The sequence below is a fragment of the Mya arenaria genome, chromosome 6, assembly GCF_026914265.1.
Source record: "Mya arenaria isolate MELC-2E11 chromosome 6, ASM2691426v1".
Lineage (NCBI taxonomy): Eukaryota > Metazoa > Mollusca > Bivalvia > Myida > Myidae > Mya > Mya arenaria.
In genome coordinates, this window is record NC_069127.1 from 65716550 (window position 1) to 65733042 (window position 16493).

General features: G+C 34.3%; 1 protein-coding gene and 2 long non-coding RNA genes across 3 annotated transcripts; 1 reads left to right on the forward strand and 2 right to left on the reverse strand.

The window, feature by feature from the left end:
* Window positions 1–2180: 2180 nt before the first annotated feature.
* Window positions 2181–7015, reverse strand: LOC128237114 (uncharacterized). Its single transcript, XM_052952335.1, has 2 exons — window positions 6896–7015; window positions 2181–5846 (listed from the first exon to the last, which is right to left on the reverse strand). Exon 2 carries the CDS (start codon window positions 5835–5837, stop codon window positions 4431–4433), a length of 1407 nt encoding a protein of 468 aa, XP_052808295.1. The 5' UTR covers window positions 5838–5846; window positions 6896–7015; the 3' UTR covers window positions 2181–4430.
* Window positions 7016–9054: 2039 nt separating this feature from the next.
* LOC128236952 (uncharacterized) lies at window positions 9055–10982 on the forward strand. Its single transcript, XR_008261466.1, has 2 exons — window positions 9055–10043; window positions 10293–10982. It is a non-coding gene; the product is annotated as an uncharacterized LOC128236952 (long non-coding RNA).
* LOC128236953 (uncharacterized) lies at window positions 10158–11510 on the reverse strand. Its single transcript, XR_008261467.1, has 3 exons — window positions 11351–11510; window positions 10986–11151; window positions 10158–10389 (listed from the first exon to the last, which is right to left on the reverse strand). It is a non-coding gene; the product is annotated as an uncharacterized LOC128236953 (long non-coding RNA).
* Between the last annotated feature and the right edge of the window lie 4983 nt (window positions 11511–16493).

Here is a 16493-nt window from a genome sequence, read left to right on the forward strand (position 1 = left end):
TTTGAAACTTAATCATGAATGTATAATACAGTTCGAACAACTTTGAACTTAATGTATACTTTTGTATTTCTTGAACTGTGTCTGCTAATATACTATCAAACCGTTCCATGCAAACACGTTATAAGATTGTCATTAATCGTGATGTTTATGTTTGCGTTTCGTAACGCTGTCGCTATGTTCGATGCTGAAAATAGTGTTTTGTCTATAAACTTCGAGAAGACATATATAATAGTTTAAGTCACTTTCTGCATTTTTATAGAAACGATTATTGAAAACTGTGTTGTGAGAAAATACATGTATATGTATAACATTGACTGGTAAGTTGTCATTATGTGCTGAAATAATGGAGCCAATATTTATATGTCATTTATAGTTTAAAAAGATATGTTAAACTTCATTTTGTTTAAGTGATTCCGTATCAAAATAATCAAATATCAAGTTAGAAATAAAATAAATTTATTAAAAAAAGGTTAAAAGCAACATAAAAATAGAAACGTAAAACTTGTCAATATTTTAAAAAAATATTGGAAAATCCTTTCTGTGTATAAGATTCCTTCCAGAATTAAATTTAACTGAGAAGTACAATGAAATGTTTTGTTTAATTCTATGCATATTTTATATTAAGGAGTTTCTTGAAGTTTACTTACATTTTCTTCTTTCTGTATATTCCGAATATTCTTACCACGCCTTGACTGAATTTTCATCCATGTGATTTAGGTGTATTTCTTTATCAAACGTGATTTAACTTTTATCAATTCGGGTTATTAAACACAAAACAAAAAAAATATATTTTGCTACGTCTTGGAGAAGAATTGGTGTTGGTCCAAGGTTACGTTTATAGGCCAAACATTTGCCCAAATTTTCTTACGGTTTTCAGTGCACGTGTATTAACTATGCATTAATTATTGAGTTTGATTATTTTTGTAGATCTATTTCAACCAAGTGTGTGCTGAAAATGATGGCTTAACTATGAATCTGTGTTTCATATTGTAAGCGTCATGTTTATATACCAAGGCAAAGATAAGCAAAAGTTCATATGTCAAATGGCATCACCAATCGTTCAGTATATAAACATAGGATTTTATGAACGGATCATTCATTCGATTTTCCTTTTGAAAAGTTACTATAAATGCTATTTATTATAACATTTATGCGCAATGTTTGAAAAATGACCAAAAAAATCATACTAAGGGACGAAAACCGTTCCAATGATTCGTCAGGTAACGTCCTCCAGTTGCCTACACAAATAAAGCTATTTAAATGCATGTGTGGTCTGTTTATTGTGTTTATTTAATGGTGTCTCCTCCTCAGTTTCATATTGAACTTCTATTCATAAGCATAGCTTATATATTTAAGAAATGACTTCTGGGACTGTCCCTGTTGTTGTTTTTTGTAGTATTGCATATCCACGAGCACATGACTTTGTGCCAATATTGTTTTCTAAAAAAGGAATTATCCTCATATACTTTCGAACTACAGCCGAAGCCCGTAGGCTCGAACTCGTTTGGATCGAAATCCTTGTTGGCTCGAACTAGATATAAAGGACCGATTTCTCTATACTGAACGGAAACCATCCTACTTGGCTCGACTTTTCTAAGGCTCGAAGTATTTTCGCCGGTCCCTGTGAGTTCGAGCCAACGGGGTTCGACTGTATATGCATATGCTTCAAAACTGTGGACTCGCTTGTTAAAAAAACAATAATCAATGTTCAAACTGATTGTTGCTGCTTGCTACATGTGATCATGTCTAACTAGCATGTAATTATGTCTAACAGACATGTGATTATGTCACAGTAAGTGTTACTATGTATAGCTTACATATTATAATGTATGTAGATTGTTATTGTTATTATGCCAAACTGACATTTAATTATGTCCAATCGACGAATTGTCCATTTCAGAAGTATCATGTTAAAAGACATAATAACATGTCAGAAAGACATTATCACATAATAAAAAGCTATTTAGACACAATAGCATTTCATTTGGACATAGTTAAATGTGTGTTAGACATAATAGCATGATATATCGCAACAAATGCCAGTTGTGTCGTTTCATAGATTTCGGCATGATACAAATACCTAAAACCATAACAAGTATATTGTGTTTAAGTACCACGTAAAGTACAATTTATTGGGGGAGGGTTCTACGGAATACACGAGACGGAGGTGGTTTGTTAATTCACGTTTAATACATCTGCTACACAAAAATCAGACACACTAATATTATCCCCAGACACACAGATTGTCGTGTGTGGTTTAATGGAGTTAATATTTATGCGAAAATCTACATAAACAAGCCCAATAGCAAAACGTTTAAACATAAATCCAGTTTAATGGCACTGGGCAAACGCCAAAGTCATAGAACATTAAAACAGATTTCACAAACAGAAAACACGGAAGAAAAGCACAAAACAACACAAACAGCACAGTGCATACATACTATATAAACTAGTTTTTTTAACACATTTAGTTAATTTGGATACAAATATTTCATAACAGAAAAAATATTTTTATTATTCCAATTGACCAAAAGTTACATTCTTTTCGTAAAAGTAATTTTTATACACTTTTTAAATTGAACAAACTAGCAAAAAATAATAATAGTAATTACACATGTTCAACGTAAAGAATAATTGTTGATTACGCTTTATGAAGCTATTCGAAAGACCCGCTAAGTAATAACGTTAACACAAAAGTGTTGCCATAATATGATAAACTAGTGGTCATGAATTCAAAAGTGATAGAATTTATGTTAAAAACTACAGGACAAGCTTAGTAGTCAAAAGTGTAAACATAAACCCCGTTTAATGGCACAGGGTAACTCCAAAGACATAGAACACATAAATAAAAAATCACAAACAAGAAACATGGAAGAACAGCACAAAACTCCACAAACAGCACAGTGCATATAAACTATATAAAAAACTAGGCATTCTTTATACAAAAGAAACTCACTCTTATCCCAACAATCCTGAATAAATGATAAGTAAAAAAGTAAAACGTAAATCTTATCAAAGTATAAGACAATTGTTGTTCAACAAAGTGATTGTTTTGTAAAAGGCTTTGTCAAAGTCACACTAAGACATAACTAAAATAAAAGAAACAGTACACTTCCGTCAATTACTAGTTACGTCCAACCAGCTCTTTTGAGGTTAATAAGCCAAGTTAAACGATCGCTAGTTTATTTCTTATGTGCAAAAAAATGACCGCCAGTGTGAAGTCATGTAAGTAGAAGCTTTAAGTGATCTTCAAAATAATATAATATGGTGAGACAAATAATTTCCTTTACGTTCTGTACAGTGTTGTCATTTTATGATTCCAGCGTGAGAGGAGATTCTGATTCACCGATTTTATAACAACAAATAATGAAAGCATTAGTACAAATGTCTGCATACATGTATGTGAATTAAAAACATGCATGAGTATAGAGATTCCAATGTGTTTTTAAAACCATGGAAATATAATTCGAATAAAACGTTCACAGGATTTCAATATTGTCAGCGCAATAGGTCGATTATGATACATATGCTACAGTTAATCATATTTACACTTACCAATTGTCACATAAAAGAGTGGTCTTAGTGTTGAAATTTGCACATCCATAACGCTACTAAACACACACAAACACAAAAAAACATTCCTTTCCGATAGAAAGTCATATGTCACGTACCAAAGCATGGGCAATATTGAAAACAAATATGTTAACTTGAACAATGCGTAAGCAGTAAACAAAAAGCGAAAAACGTTCTGAACATCTGCTTATACAAGTTTTGCAACGAATGAGACAAAATCAAATCTAATGGCAGGATTACATATGGTCTTTATTGTGAAATAAAAACACAGCAACCAAACACAGCTTCTCGATTGCCCATGAATAATCCATAAAACTAAGTATGCTGCGAAAATAGAGGAATGAGTAAATAATATTGATTATCATTTCGGTAAACCACAAACTCTTGAGTAAATAAAAGACTCCCAATTATTTTTATTTCAAAACAATACAATTACAAACTGGTTGACATATCCGATTAGATTAAAATACAAATGCTAAAAGTCTAGAATTAAAAAGATGCAAACAATCAAGGACGTTGAAAGAAAAGGTTGCTAGAAAGGGACACAATATGGACAACATGGACATATCCTGTTTGTATCAGTTTGTATAAACCCATGTTGAATATCTCATATCTTAAAAAAATCATATGAATTATGATATTTTATGGTTGATTTATTTATGATTTAACAGTTTCTTATACATTGCCACACCAGTAGAAATCGACATAACTTCGGTTAACAAATCGTCGTTTTTTTTTAAATTACTGGAGTCTCGCTACACTGTTCTGCAAACTGCTGCAAACGTGCGGCAAGTTATGCTTGTTTACGGCCGATAAAACTACATGTACTCAGTTACATCAAATACTCATTTATGATCTCATGAAAGATAGATGATTCTTGAATGCTCGTTAGCTTGCGTGGGTCCTTGAATGTCACTTTCAAGATTGGTCAAATGATCATCAAATTTCAGAAGCAATAAACATGCAAGTTTTGCTACCACATCATATACTATGAACCAGACAGTCGGCAGCATTGTAGAAGAAATTGTACTCGCTAAAAATGCATAAATGATAAACAAAAGGCGGCATATGTTTTCCACAAAGAACGTACTGTGCACAATTTTTCCAATAATTGAGAACTCGTGTGATTCAATTGCAGGAATATGTATTATAAGTCCCGATTCAAAATCAAAGTACTGCAAATGCATGCTGTTCCTGTCTGTGTTTCGAGGAAAATCCCACAATATTAAGTAAGCAAAGAAATTTGCTGACAATATTGACAATACAATTGACCTTCCCGTTAGAGCATCGCATATATAAATAAGAAATATACTGCCAAGTACTTTAACCATTCCTATGTATGCCATTTGAAACCAGGGTAAATTGAAGTTTCTTAATAAACCAAAATGCATGGGCCAACGGGATTTTTCAAAATGGACATTCATAATCAGAACCATTAAAGAAAACAAGTTACTAAATCCAAGAGAGCGATAGGCAATGAGCAAGATGCCTTGGGTCTCCGAGTACCTCTGTTGGCGCTTTTCTGCGGTAGGATGAATCCAGGCAGATTTGGACATTTCTGTTATAAACATTTGATGACTATCACTATGTCGCATCCGGATTCCACTATTTTTAATACTTTCCCAAATACAGTTTATTTCTCGCAGTCTGTCATTGAAAGTCATTCTATGTTGGATACTGGCTGCAACACTAGTCGAAGACATACGTTCAAAAGCTTCATCGCCGATGTTCTCAAATGTTAACAACAAAATTTCGCTGAACATAGCTGTAAGTTTTCGATTGATATGCACATTATTGATTGCTTCATCGCTGCCTTTGAGAACTGTCAACCTATTAAGTGCATCCAAATACTTCTTAAACAGAACCAAGAAGCAATGATGACTCCACAGACAACGCTGGACTGTCATAGACATATCAATGTGGCGTTCTTGTTCAAAATCATTGAAAGCCACTTTCTTTGTATCTATCCCTTCAAGCAATTCATTCATTAGTTTGTTTTCAGGAATTGCTTTCATGATGGCATTTACATTCTTTTTCCAATTCTCAATTTTGAGTTGTCGCCGACAAACTGGACAGTTAAACGTGTCACTCTCATGTGTTTCTAAGCAGCTGCCCCTGACTAATATTACAATACATTTCCTACAAAACGTATGATGGCATGGTAGGATTCTTGGGTTGTCAAACATCTCCTTACATATTTGACAAGTCAACAAATTTTCATCGACAGCGATGATCTTTTCTACTTTTGGAAATGCTGTCGCCATTTGTCAGTGCTGAAAGTATAGATACGCCATAGTATTGCATAGTTATGTTTTTAACTGTTCTATACATGGAATAATATTTATTTAATCTCAAAGTAAAAATATGACTAAAAGCGATTAAAATATTATATTAACCTTGGTCGCAATTATTTTTATACACTACCACCTAGTTGTTAATGGAAACTAAGTTATAAATCTATAAAGTACAGATCAATATTTTAAATACGATTTTAAAAAAGCTATTCATTGGATTTCTTCAATTATCGTATTGTTCGATCTTTTGCTTTATTCATACTTAATTTCGCTCATTAAAAAATCAGCAATAGAATAGTGGAGAGCGTGGTCTTCTTTCATTGATTGTAGAATCCAAACCACAAATAAGCTAGTTATTCGACCATTGCATTAACACTTATGTTGATGCACAGTGATCCTATATAATTTAAGTAAAGTTTGAACGGACATTCCCTGCGTATTACATTAATGTAAAATAAATTATCGACCATTGCATTAACACTAATTTTAAATGCTGTTGCCCAGTGACCCTTTATTATGTAGGTATAGTTTGAACGGGTTTTGCCTGCGTATTACTTTAATGTTAAAAATGACCGAAAATACACTACATGTTTTTCACTTTCAATGAGTGATCATTATTCAATCCAAATCGGACATTACATCACCTATATCGGCCCAAAAAGCTATTTTGTGGTATTACATGTACTTTTAACATTTGTGCATTTATATCCAAATGATATCCAAATAGATTCACAAGGAATAGTTAACCGTCGCATATAGAGTAGGCTTGATACCTTAGCCATTGGGTTTGTCACGGCAATCTTTGTTGGATGAACAATGATACAAGAACTTCAGCCAGTTTTAATGCGACAATCTTAGTGTACGCATTTTTTCAAGTCAGGTCACGTTCCGAACGTTCGCCTAGAGTGGATAAACACTTACCCCGTTTTCTAGTTTAGCGCAAGTGTGAAAACGTTAAGGATAAAACAAGAACAGGATAATATTGTGATCTTTTTTATGAAAAAGTGATAATAAAATAGAATGCATACCTTTAGTAATCCAATTCTTTCTTATACACACTACCGCTTCGTCGTTCGTTTATGGAGCTTAAGTTATAAATATGAAATGTGATAATCAATATTTAAACACGGTTGAAAAAGATCCTACTCATGTGATCTCCTCTACAGCATTTTGTATGAAACTGTATCTTACTTAATACTATCGCTAAACTTAAACCAGTTTGGTAAGTTAAATAGAGCTGCTATTTACCTATTTAGCACGATTATTTTACAGTGACTGTCGAAAAATGTATACATCTGTTAATTCCTAATCTTTTAGAATCTAACCATTTATCAATATACCGTTGAAGTGCCGCTGTGGAAATCGTGTATGTGCTGTTGTGTCCGTGTGTATGTTATTGTGTGTTGATTATTGTACCCCCTTTAGAAGATCGATTAGCAGTTCCTTACAATTCAATGAACCGTTAGTCCACTGACCCTTGTAAGGTAGGATATCGTTGCTATACGTAAATTAACTGAAATATACAAGGTTTGTATTTTTGGTCAAACGTTTACAATTTTCATTTTTCACTTTCAAATGATGCCACAATGGTACGGGTTTATCATGCCATCATATATATTGTGTGTTGAATATCTTTACTATTAGGTTTTGGAATACCGCGTTTTTCAGTGCATGTAATTGTATGAGTAGCAATACAATGACTTTAGCATTTTAATGTCATATGTAATTAAAATGGCCCTGGTAAACGAATATAAAAACGGATATGAAAACCTCATCATTTTCCTTGAAGTTGTATTTTGTGTGTTTAGATAATAGTACTCCCTAATCCTGTTCACATTTGCCAGTCTGAGTCCCGTTTCAATAAGACAGTAGTAAACTTGAGACTGCTAACACCCGTAAAAATACGGGTATATGTCCTAACGATATTTGTAACGCCAGTTTACGCCAAAACGAGATTACACCTTCTGCAGCTTTTCGATCTTTATTGAAACATGGTCCAGGAGGTTGTCTCTGTGTTTGATATGAATCCAAAGTTCATTCCCCTACTCAACTGGTTGGAATACCTTTTTACTTGAACAATAGCACACGGTTGCGTGACAATACTGCTATAGTAATATAGATTGTGTTCTCGTATATGCTACTTATGCTAGATTACAAAGCATCGAATAATTATTTATGTCACAATGTCATGTCCTATGTATTACAGTATCGACAACATTGCAAACAAATATGTCATCTTAAACAGTGCGTACGGAATAAACAAAAAGTGAATGACATTTTCAACGTAGACAGTGGCGTGTACAAGTTTGGAAAGGAATGAAAACCTATTTAATCTAATCGCAGAACAATATATGATCCGTCTTGTCAACGAACAAAACTCATACTCGGTTTTAGAGGCGAAAAACATAGTTCCAAGTATGCTATGAATATGAAGCAAAAGTGAATAGCACAACTCATCATTTATTTAAACCACAAATTTGAGTCAAAAATAGACCCCGGTCTTTAGAAGTTTAAAGAAGACTTTCTAGCATTTAGTGACAACTCTGGTAAAACTAAAAGGCACACGGGCCAAGAGTTAAACAAGTGCAAACGTCCAGAGACGTTAAAGAAAGGGGTTAATAATTCCAACTGAGCGACTCTCTATGGACAACAAGGACATGTCTGGATAAGGTTGTTGGCCCTTATCTCTTGAATGCATACCAATCCAAGCTCATGATTCCATGTCTTCCAAAAATGTTATATATGTTTCATCAAACAAGTGGATTCCTTTTTGAAATATTTCCTTTTCAACAGTTTCTTGTCTAGCTACAGTCGTGTCTTCACTTAACAAATCGTCTTTTTTTGTAATGAATGAGTTCCGTAAATTGGTACCGAATCTTGCAGTAAATATCGATTGATGTGAGCGCCCGGTATTGTTTGTTTACGACCTGTGAAATTGCTCAGCCTATGCGATCGATTGTACCATAAAATCGTTGAGAAGTAAATAATTCCACAAATATGGTTCACGTTTTTGCATTGCCAACTTTAAAGCTTATCAGGCTAACAGCGATCTCTATCGATTTCTCCCTTCAGTTCAATAGAAGCGTTTACATAGGCTAGCTTAGCAATTGACCTTACGACAGCGGCTACTAAACCACGCCCCCTGATATCAAGGGAGCGAACTCTGTATATGTCCGTCAAACAAACCAGGAAGCAATGGCGTCTCGCGTCGTTTCGCGTACCGATATTCCTGAAGGTTTTGGGCCAAATTATCATAAATGTGACATTTCACTGCGAAAAAAACAGTAGCCAAAGGAATTTGTAACTGGCTTCTACATCGGAAAGCCCGATGTATCTTTAGAGGACGACGATATCTAACATTTACGGGGTGAAATCTATCCAAGTCAGAGAAATCGGATAGCCGCCATGTTGTCAACATTGACATCGATACAGAGGAAAAGCGTGTGTGTGACGCATACTGTAAATGCAAACAAGGGTAAGTTTAACTTTTAATAACACCGGTCATTCTTACAGGATTGTTGAAACAAAAACTAAATCATCACACAATATGAGTATATCATGAATGGCCCGAATGGGGAACCCTGAAGTGACATAAAATGACAGTTACATCCCAGCTATATATAACCTAATATTTTATAGTATGAGCAGATATGGTTTATTAAGTTAATGCATAACAAGTTTCAGTTCTCAGCGACTGAACACTCACCCTTATAAATAATAGTGTAATAGTTGACAAGTGACAATTGTGGGTTATACCAATCTGTAACTTTTGCATTGTTTACACATTCACATGTTTTTATTCTCGTTCATACAGAAATTGTGGAACCTGTGAGGAAAAGTGCCCCCATTGTGGGGCTTAAACTCACGACCACTAAAATACTAGCACGGCGCTCTAACAAACTCAGCTGACCGGGCAGCTGGTTTTAACCCACACACACTACCCTCCCCCATTGACCTGTTTAGACCGGAGGGTCACCTGCTGTTTACCGCTGCCACCATTAAAGAATTCTATTCCCGTTGTAATTGTCTTCAACAAGCCTTCCGCCACAGGGGGCCTAGAATAAGACCAGAACCCCCCCCCCCCCCCACACACACACACACACACATGATATTTGCCAGTCCAGGCAATGTCAACCGCAAGAGAAAACCAGTGATGGCAAGTTTTACAAATAATCGGTAGGACCTGTTTTAAAGCTTTTTATAACATTTAGTTTTACTTTGCTGTACAAAAGTTATGGACTATTTGTCCAGAAAAAAGACAACAACAACAAAACATACAGTTACCTGTTTTCTTGTCAATATTTCATTATTATATACATGTAGAAAGCAAACATCAAATGCAGTAGCATTTACAGCCAGAATTAAAATATTTAACAAGACATGTATCTGGTTTATTTTAATAGTGGCATCTTTTATTTATTTCAGGAAAGTGTGGTCTTTTGAAGAGAGTCATTGAAGTTGTTCAGCATGTTGTGTTTCTTGATTCTTGGAAGAATGTACCTCTATGGTGTTAGCTTCAGTCCTGGAATATAACACCAGTTGTTGCATATTTAATATCAGTTAATACATTGTTGTGTTGCAAACTAAAACTTTGATATTTCGTTGGTGCTTATGTAGGATATTGTAGGTGTACATCTCTTTATTGCAATGGCAGATATATATTAAAATATATAACATAAGCAGAAGTTATTTTTTCACTGTTAAAGCTGCACTTTCACAGATTGGTCGCTTTGACAACTTACAAAAGATCCGATTGCATTTATCATAGTTTGGCTCAAAGAGGTTTGGTTATATATATATAAGGACTTAATTTAAAACAATGACAAAATAAGCCCATTCTCAAACAAAAAAGTGTCAAAACAGAAATCTGTGAGTTTGCAACTTTAAGAATGGGATGGAATATCATAAAAGATTATAGATTTACGTAATTTGCACTAAATATAAGAATAACATTGAAATCATGTACAAGTTTGACTTGTTCATTATTCATAATAAAAGACTACTACAGTAAGTCTTTACAGCACATGATTGGCAGAATCAAGTGAACTCAATAATTGATTTAAATGTACAGTGAAATAAAATGATTTATACAGCAAATAAAACCATAACGTTTCAGACCGTTCTGTTCTTGTTTTTGTTGGGGTGGCTCAGATATTAAATCTTATTTTTGGAAGAGGTCTAGATGATGTGAGCCGGTCCCGGTGTAAGTTGGTACGGTGTAATACAGTACAGTAGCTGCTGGAGGATCAGGGTTTACTTGACTGGGTTTCCCGTCGACAAAGTGCTGATATGAAAATAAGAAATCTATGAAATTGTGTCGAAATGACAGCTACAATAGCCATTGTTTACATAGTAACCATACGAGTAGATGAGATTCGGAAGCATGCGCTGGTTCGGACAAAAATTTAGTTGTACAATATTTCCTGATTTACTTTCAAAGCAAAGCAGTTTATATGCATATATAACGGTATTTACTAAAATACCTCTATCTTGAATGAAATCAATCGTGTTCATGTTGAACCTGATATTAAATGGCCATTAATGCCGATTTGACAACACAAGCGAAAGCATAAATGTACTGATGTTATAAAGTTTAAAAATAGTAACACTAATTTTGGTCACGGACGGACAACTTCAGTATTAAATAAATTTAAAGCGGATTGATTTGCCCCCCTTATAAGCAAATAAGTAGTTTTGTTCAGAAACATACTTTTGTACAGACGTATAGATGTTTCACCTTTGAACGATCTTTCAACTGTTGGTGATGTCTTCCGCAGAGTCTGATCCAGCGATTGCATTTTTTTAAATGACTCGCTGGTTTCGAAAACGGAACGAATTACACGCCGGTCTTGCTACCTTGTATCCGAATTACAAGTGTCATAACAACACCTTTTTACCATAATACTAAAAAGGCGAGGAAATGTCAATGCATGTACATGACGGACTCTGGTCAGTTTGACGGACAAAATGGCGGATAACAACACGGCTTATCAGCGCTGTATTCTGATTGGCTGATAGGACCTGTCAATTAAATCCTGTCGTAAGGTCAATTATTTATCTATTGGACGCATGGCTAGATTAATGCAGATAAGAAATACAGAATTTATGAGGCCATAAAGTTAACCCGTTATTATATTTAGTTTCGATGGAAAATATTTAGCTTTATACGATTATTGTATAAGCCAGAATTTATTACAGATGTTCTGCAGAGGAAACGTTGCTTAATTGACTTGACTTTGACTTGATAAAGCACTGAAATCTCGAATCATCGCTGACTAACTAGTTGTACATCTTATAATCCGCATCTGTTTGAAGTCTATGATTGATCGTTTACAAAGACATTTAAGTACAGCCATTTTCCACACCTTTATAATAACAATCTGATATTTTTTTCTCCTAGCAGTGTAAAACAAAAATGGGTATGAAATTTTGGATAAGGGACATATAAAACGAAATATAATCTGATGTTGCAATCATTTAGTATCATTTACGACAACAAGTTAAAATGTCATTAATGTTGATGCAACGTAAAAACATTAACTACATTAGAATGCATGAAGGAGAATATCTTCCATATGACAAGCCGAAAACAACCAATGTTGGGCTGGGTACACACTTAGGAATGCCATACCCGACGTTTCATAACTCTGTCGATGGATTTTCCCTACCCCGCTGAGACCATGCTGCAGGAGGGGCATTAAAACCTACAACGTACAGTTGAATACACAGTTCCTGAGCATCGATTTTCTACTGTTTTTAGAAAAATGTTCAAAATGGACCAAAAAATATTTTTAAATTTGTTTTTTTGGAAAAAAAGCATTTAAAAGAGAAAACAATTCTACATCGTAATCCTCTGGAAGCTTAGCTCCTTTTTAATTCAATGTAACTTCGGTTGACAAACAAACCCGTTAAAAAAGACCAAAATGTGAAAATCATAGAATTAAAACAAAAACATAATCTTAAAGGGCAAGAAGTATCCTAACATATATATGTAGGAATTAAGTCTAACTGTTGAAAGACTATTTCTCGAGAACAATTTATCCCTATTTAACTCTATATGTACTTTCGCTAAACTGGATTTCTCCAAAGTTGGCAATGGGTACTTGAACATTGTTTTCAGCTTCCATATCAACTGTTAGTGCTGCATTCTTTAACAGGTCTGCGTCCTTTTCTATCCCTTCTAGAAATTCATTCATTAATATATTTTCTGGAAACGCTTTCATGATAGCATCCATGTTCTTTCGTCCTCGTCCTTTCCCAATTATGCACTGTCGCCGACAAACTGGACACTGGAATGAGTCACTCTCATGTTGTCCTAAGCATTTTTTTCTGGATTATTGTAACTATACAATTCTTGCAAAAAGTATGCTGACATGACAAAATCCTTGGGATGACAAACCGTTCCATACAAATTTGACACGTTATAGGATGTTCATTGATCGTGATGTTTATGTACTCGTTTGGAAAAGCCGTCGCCATATTACTTGCTGAAATAGCAGATTAACCTTTTATCAGTGTCGCCAAGTCATCATTTACACAACAATCATGGCATATATAAGATAATAAAGTAAAAATAGTAGTTGCTTTAGGTGATACTGCGAACACTTTGATCAATATAGAATTTTAAAAAGATTTTACTTACTATTTCCAATTTACCATTCCTTTGGTTTGTGTTATACTGCGTGCACTGAATATTCATTTAAGATTTACATTCCCTCGAACTTGGGACATTTAATTGATTCATTCATCACTTATTCGACCTTATAATGACTTACTTAATGACTGACTTAACTGCAAAACTGACTTAAAGGCCTTCTTACCGATTATATTTGAGTGACGTTTGAATGGGCATGGTACATGTGTACTGCAGATAAACACCGATTGTCGTTTAGTTTAAATCTAACATACCATATATGCACTATATGCAGATACCACAATCGGCCGCTCATATCTAGGGTCGGTATTTATGTTTACTGAGTGAGTATGGACTGATTTCCTTTATCTGACAGTTAAAAATATATTTAAGAGTTATTCACTATATAATGTTTGTATATTTTAATAATCCTTTTTGCCGGGTGCCAGACAACAAAGTCACATCTATTAGAGTGTATTGAGGTGTGGAATTTGGAACAGCCGTTTTGCGAATTTGGAATTAAACAAAACATAATTGACCTTCCTATATAGTGTGGGCTAAATACCTTTGCCATTGGGATTTGCACTGCATAAATTATCGTACTAGCAATGATACATGATTTTAAGACTGTTTTAAATCTTCAAACATAGTGAACGCATATAAAAATGCAAATTCTTCAAGTCTGTTTATGTTACGACCCTCCGATGCGTTTAGATTATCCATATTTCTATTTATATTTTCTACGATATGTTTATTGGAACGTAGTTCACGCTAAAATCGGGGTTACGCCTGGAAATTTTCCATCTTCAGCCTTACGATCTGGATAGAAACGGGACCGGGGCGATGTTTCTGTGTGTGTGGTATGAATCCAATAATCACTGCACTGATTATACTGGTTGAAACACTTTTATGCATGAACACCAACACATGTTTTGGGAACACTCTCTTTTTTAATAATAGAGATTGTGTCGCGTGCGGTTTTTTCTGGTCTTATCCACGGAAATACCTTGTAAATGTCTAAGCAATTTTATGATAAAATTTAAGGTTTTATATTTATAAAGCGACACCTTATCCTTATTAACATAAAATTATAAGGATATATTTGTTTTGGTAACATATCTATTGTTATCATATATATTATTTTTGGAGATATGGACAATAAAATACTATATTCAGTTTAGACTTTTAACAAAATTCAAATTATAACAGTAATGTGATAAGAGATAACATAACCAACAAGATTGGGAAAACGTTTGTCGCCATGGCAGTAGCTTAAGCATGATGCAGATCGTACAAATAATTATTGCTTTGTTTATTGATCGACGAAAAAAACAACCGCATATTTTTATGCTAAATATTATTTCTGACGATCATTTTCGACACGAAAATTTCGAAGGGGAAGCAACACATAATTATTTCTGTCACAATGTCATGTGCTATGTACATCAGTATTGGTAACATTTCAAATACATATGTCATCTTAAACAATGCGTAAAGAATGAACAAAAAGCGAATTACGTTTTCAACATAAACAGTGGCGTGTACAAGTTTGGAAAGGAACGAGAACCCATAAAATCTAACAGCAATACCATACACTTTCTCTTTTGTGAAAACATCAAAAAACTGCAAACGGACGCAACTCAAACTCGGTTTTCGACGGAAAACCCACAATATTAAGTAGGCTATGAATATGAAGGTAACAGTGAACATTACAGACCACCATTTCGGTAAACCACAAATTTGAGTAAAAAACAGACTACCAATTACTTTTAGAATTCCAAAGAATACGATTTGAGATTGTTTGACAACTCCGACAAAACTAAAAGGTACAGGCCAAATTTTAAGCGTTAAAAAGGTGTGAACAATCAGAGACGTTAAAGAAAAAAGATTGCTGAATCCAAGTGAGCCATACACTATGGACAACAAGGACATGTCCACCTTCATTGTATGCATATCAATCCAAGCTGATTCGTTCATATCTTTCAAAAAGTTGAAATCATCCAAAACGAATTGTCCTTGTTGATTAATTTCATTTTCTACAGTTTCTATTTCAGATAGTGCAACACCAGCACTAGTCGACGTGGTGTGGCTTGACAAATCGTCGCTGTTTGTTATAACTGCTTTTCGTAAAACTGTACTGGATACTGCCGTAAATTTTCGATTGACATGAGCGTCAAGTAATGCTTGTTCACGACCTATCCAAATACTAAGGAAATCCAAGTGTATCATATACTCCTTGAACACTCTCAGGAAATATAAATAATTCCACAAATACGGTATAACTTTCTTGGGTACTCGAATATTGTTTTCATCTTCTACTTCACTAGTAAACGCCGCCTTCTTTGGAAGTGCTTTGTCCTTTTCTATCCCATCTAGTAATTCATTCATGAGTCTATTTTCTGGAAAAGCTTTCATGATTGCATCCATGTCCTTTCGTCCTCGCCCTTTCCCAATTCTGCACTGTCGCCGACAAGCTGGACAGTGAAATGTGTTGCTCTCATGTTGTCCAAGACAATTTTTCTGGATTATTGTAACAATACATTTCTTGCAGAACGTATGCTGACATGGCAAAATCCTTGGGCTATCGAATCGTTCCGTACAAATTTGACACGTTATAAGATTGTAATTTATCGTGATGTTTATGTTTTCGTTTGGTAACGCAGTCGCCATGTTCGATGCTGAAAAAAGTGTTTTGTCTATACTACTTCCAGTAGTCATAAATTCTTTCAACTGCAACTAATATTCCATTTTGTTGTTTATTTTTTCGTGAATGTCAAGGCCATGTTTTACCACAAAGAAAAATTAGAAGGAAGAAAATAGAAAATGATTCGAGGTTACATAACACTATGATATTCATGTTTATTGAATTACTAGCCCTTTGCTTAAGACGTTTTAAAAAGCACAACTATCAGTTGATATTGTTTTGAAAACCGTCATATTATTAAAAAAAAATATACTTGTATTAATAATATAGTTTACTAATCTAATCTGCT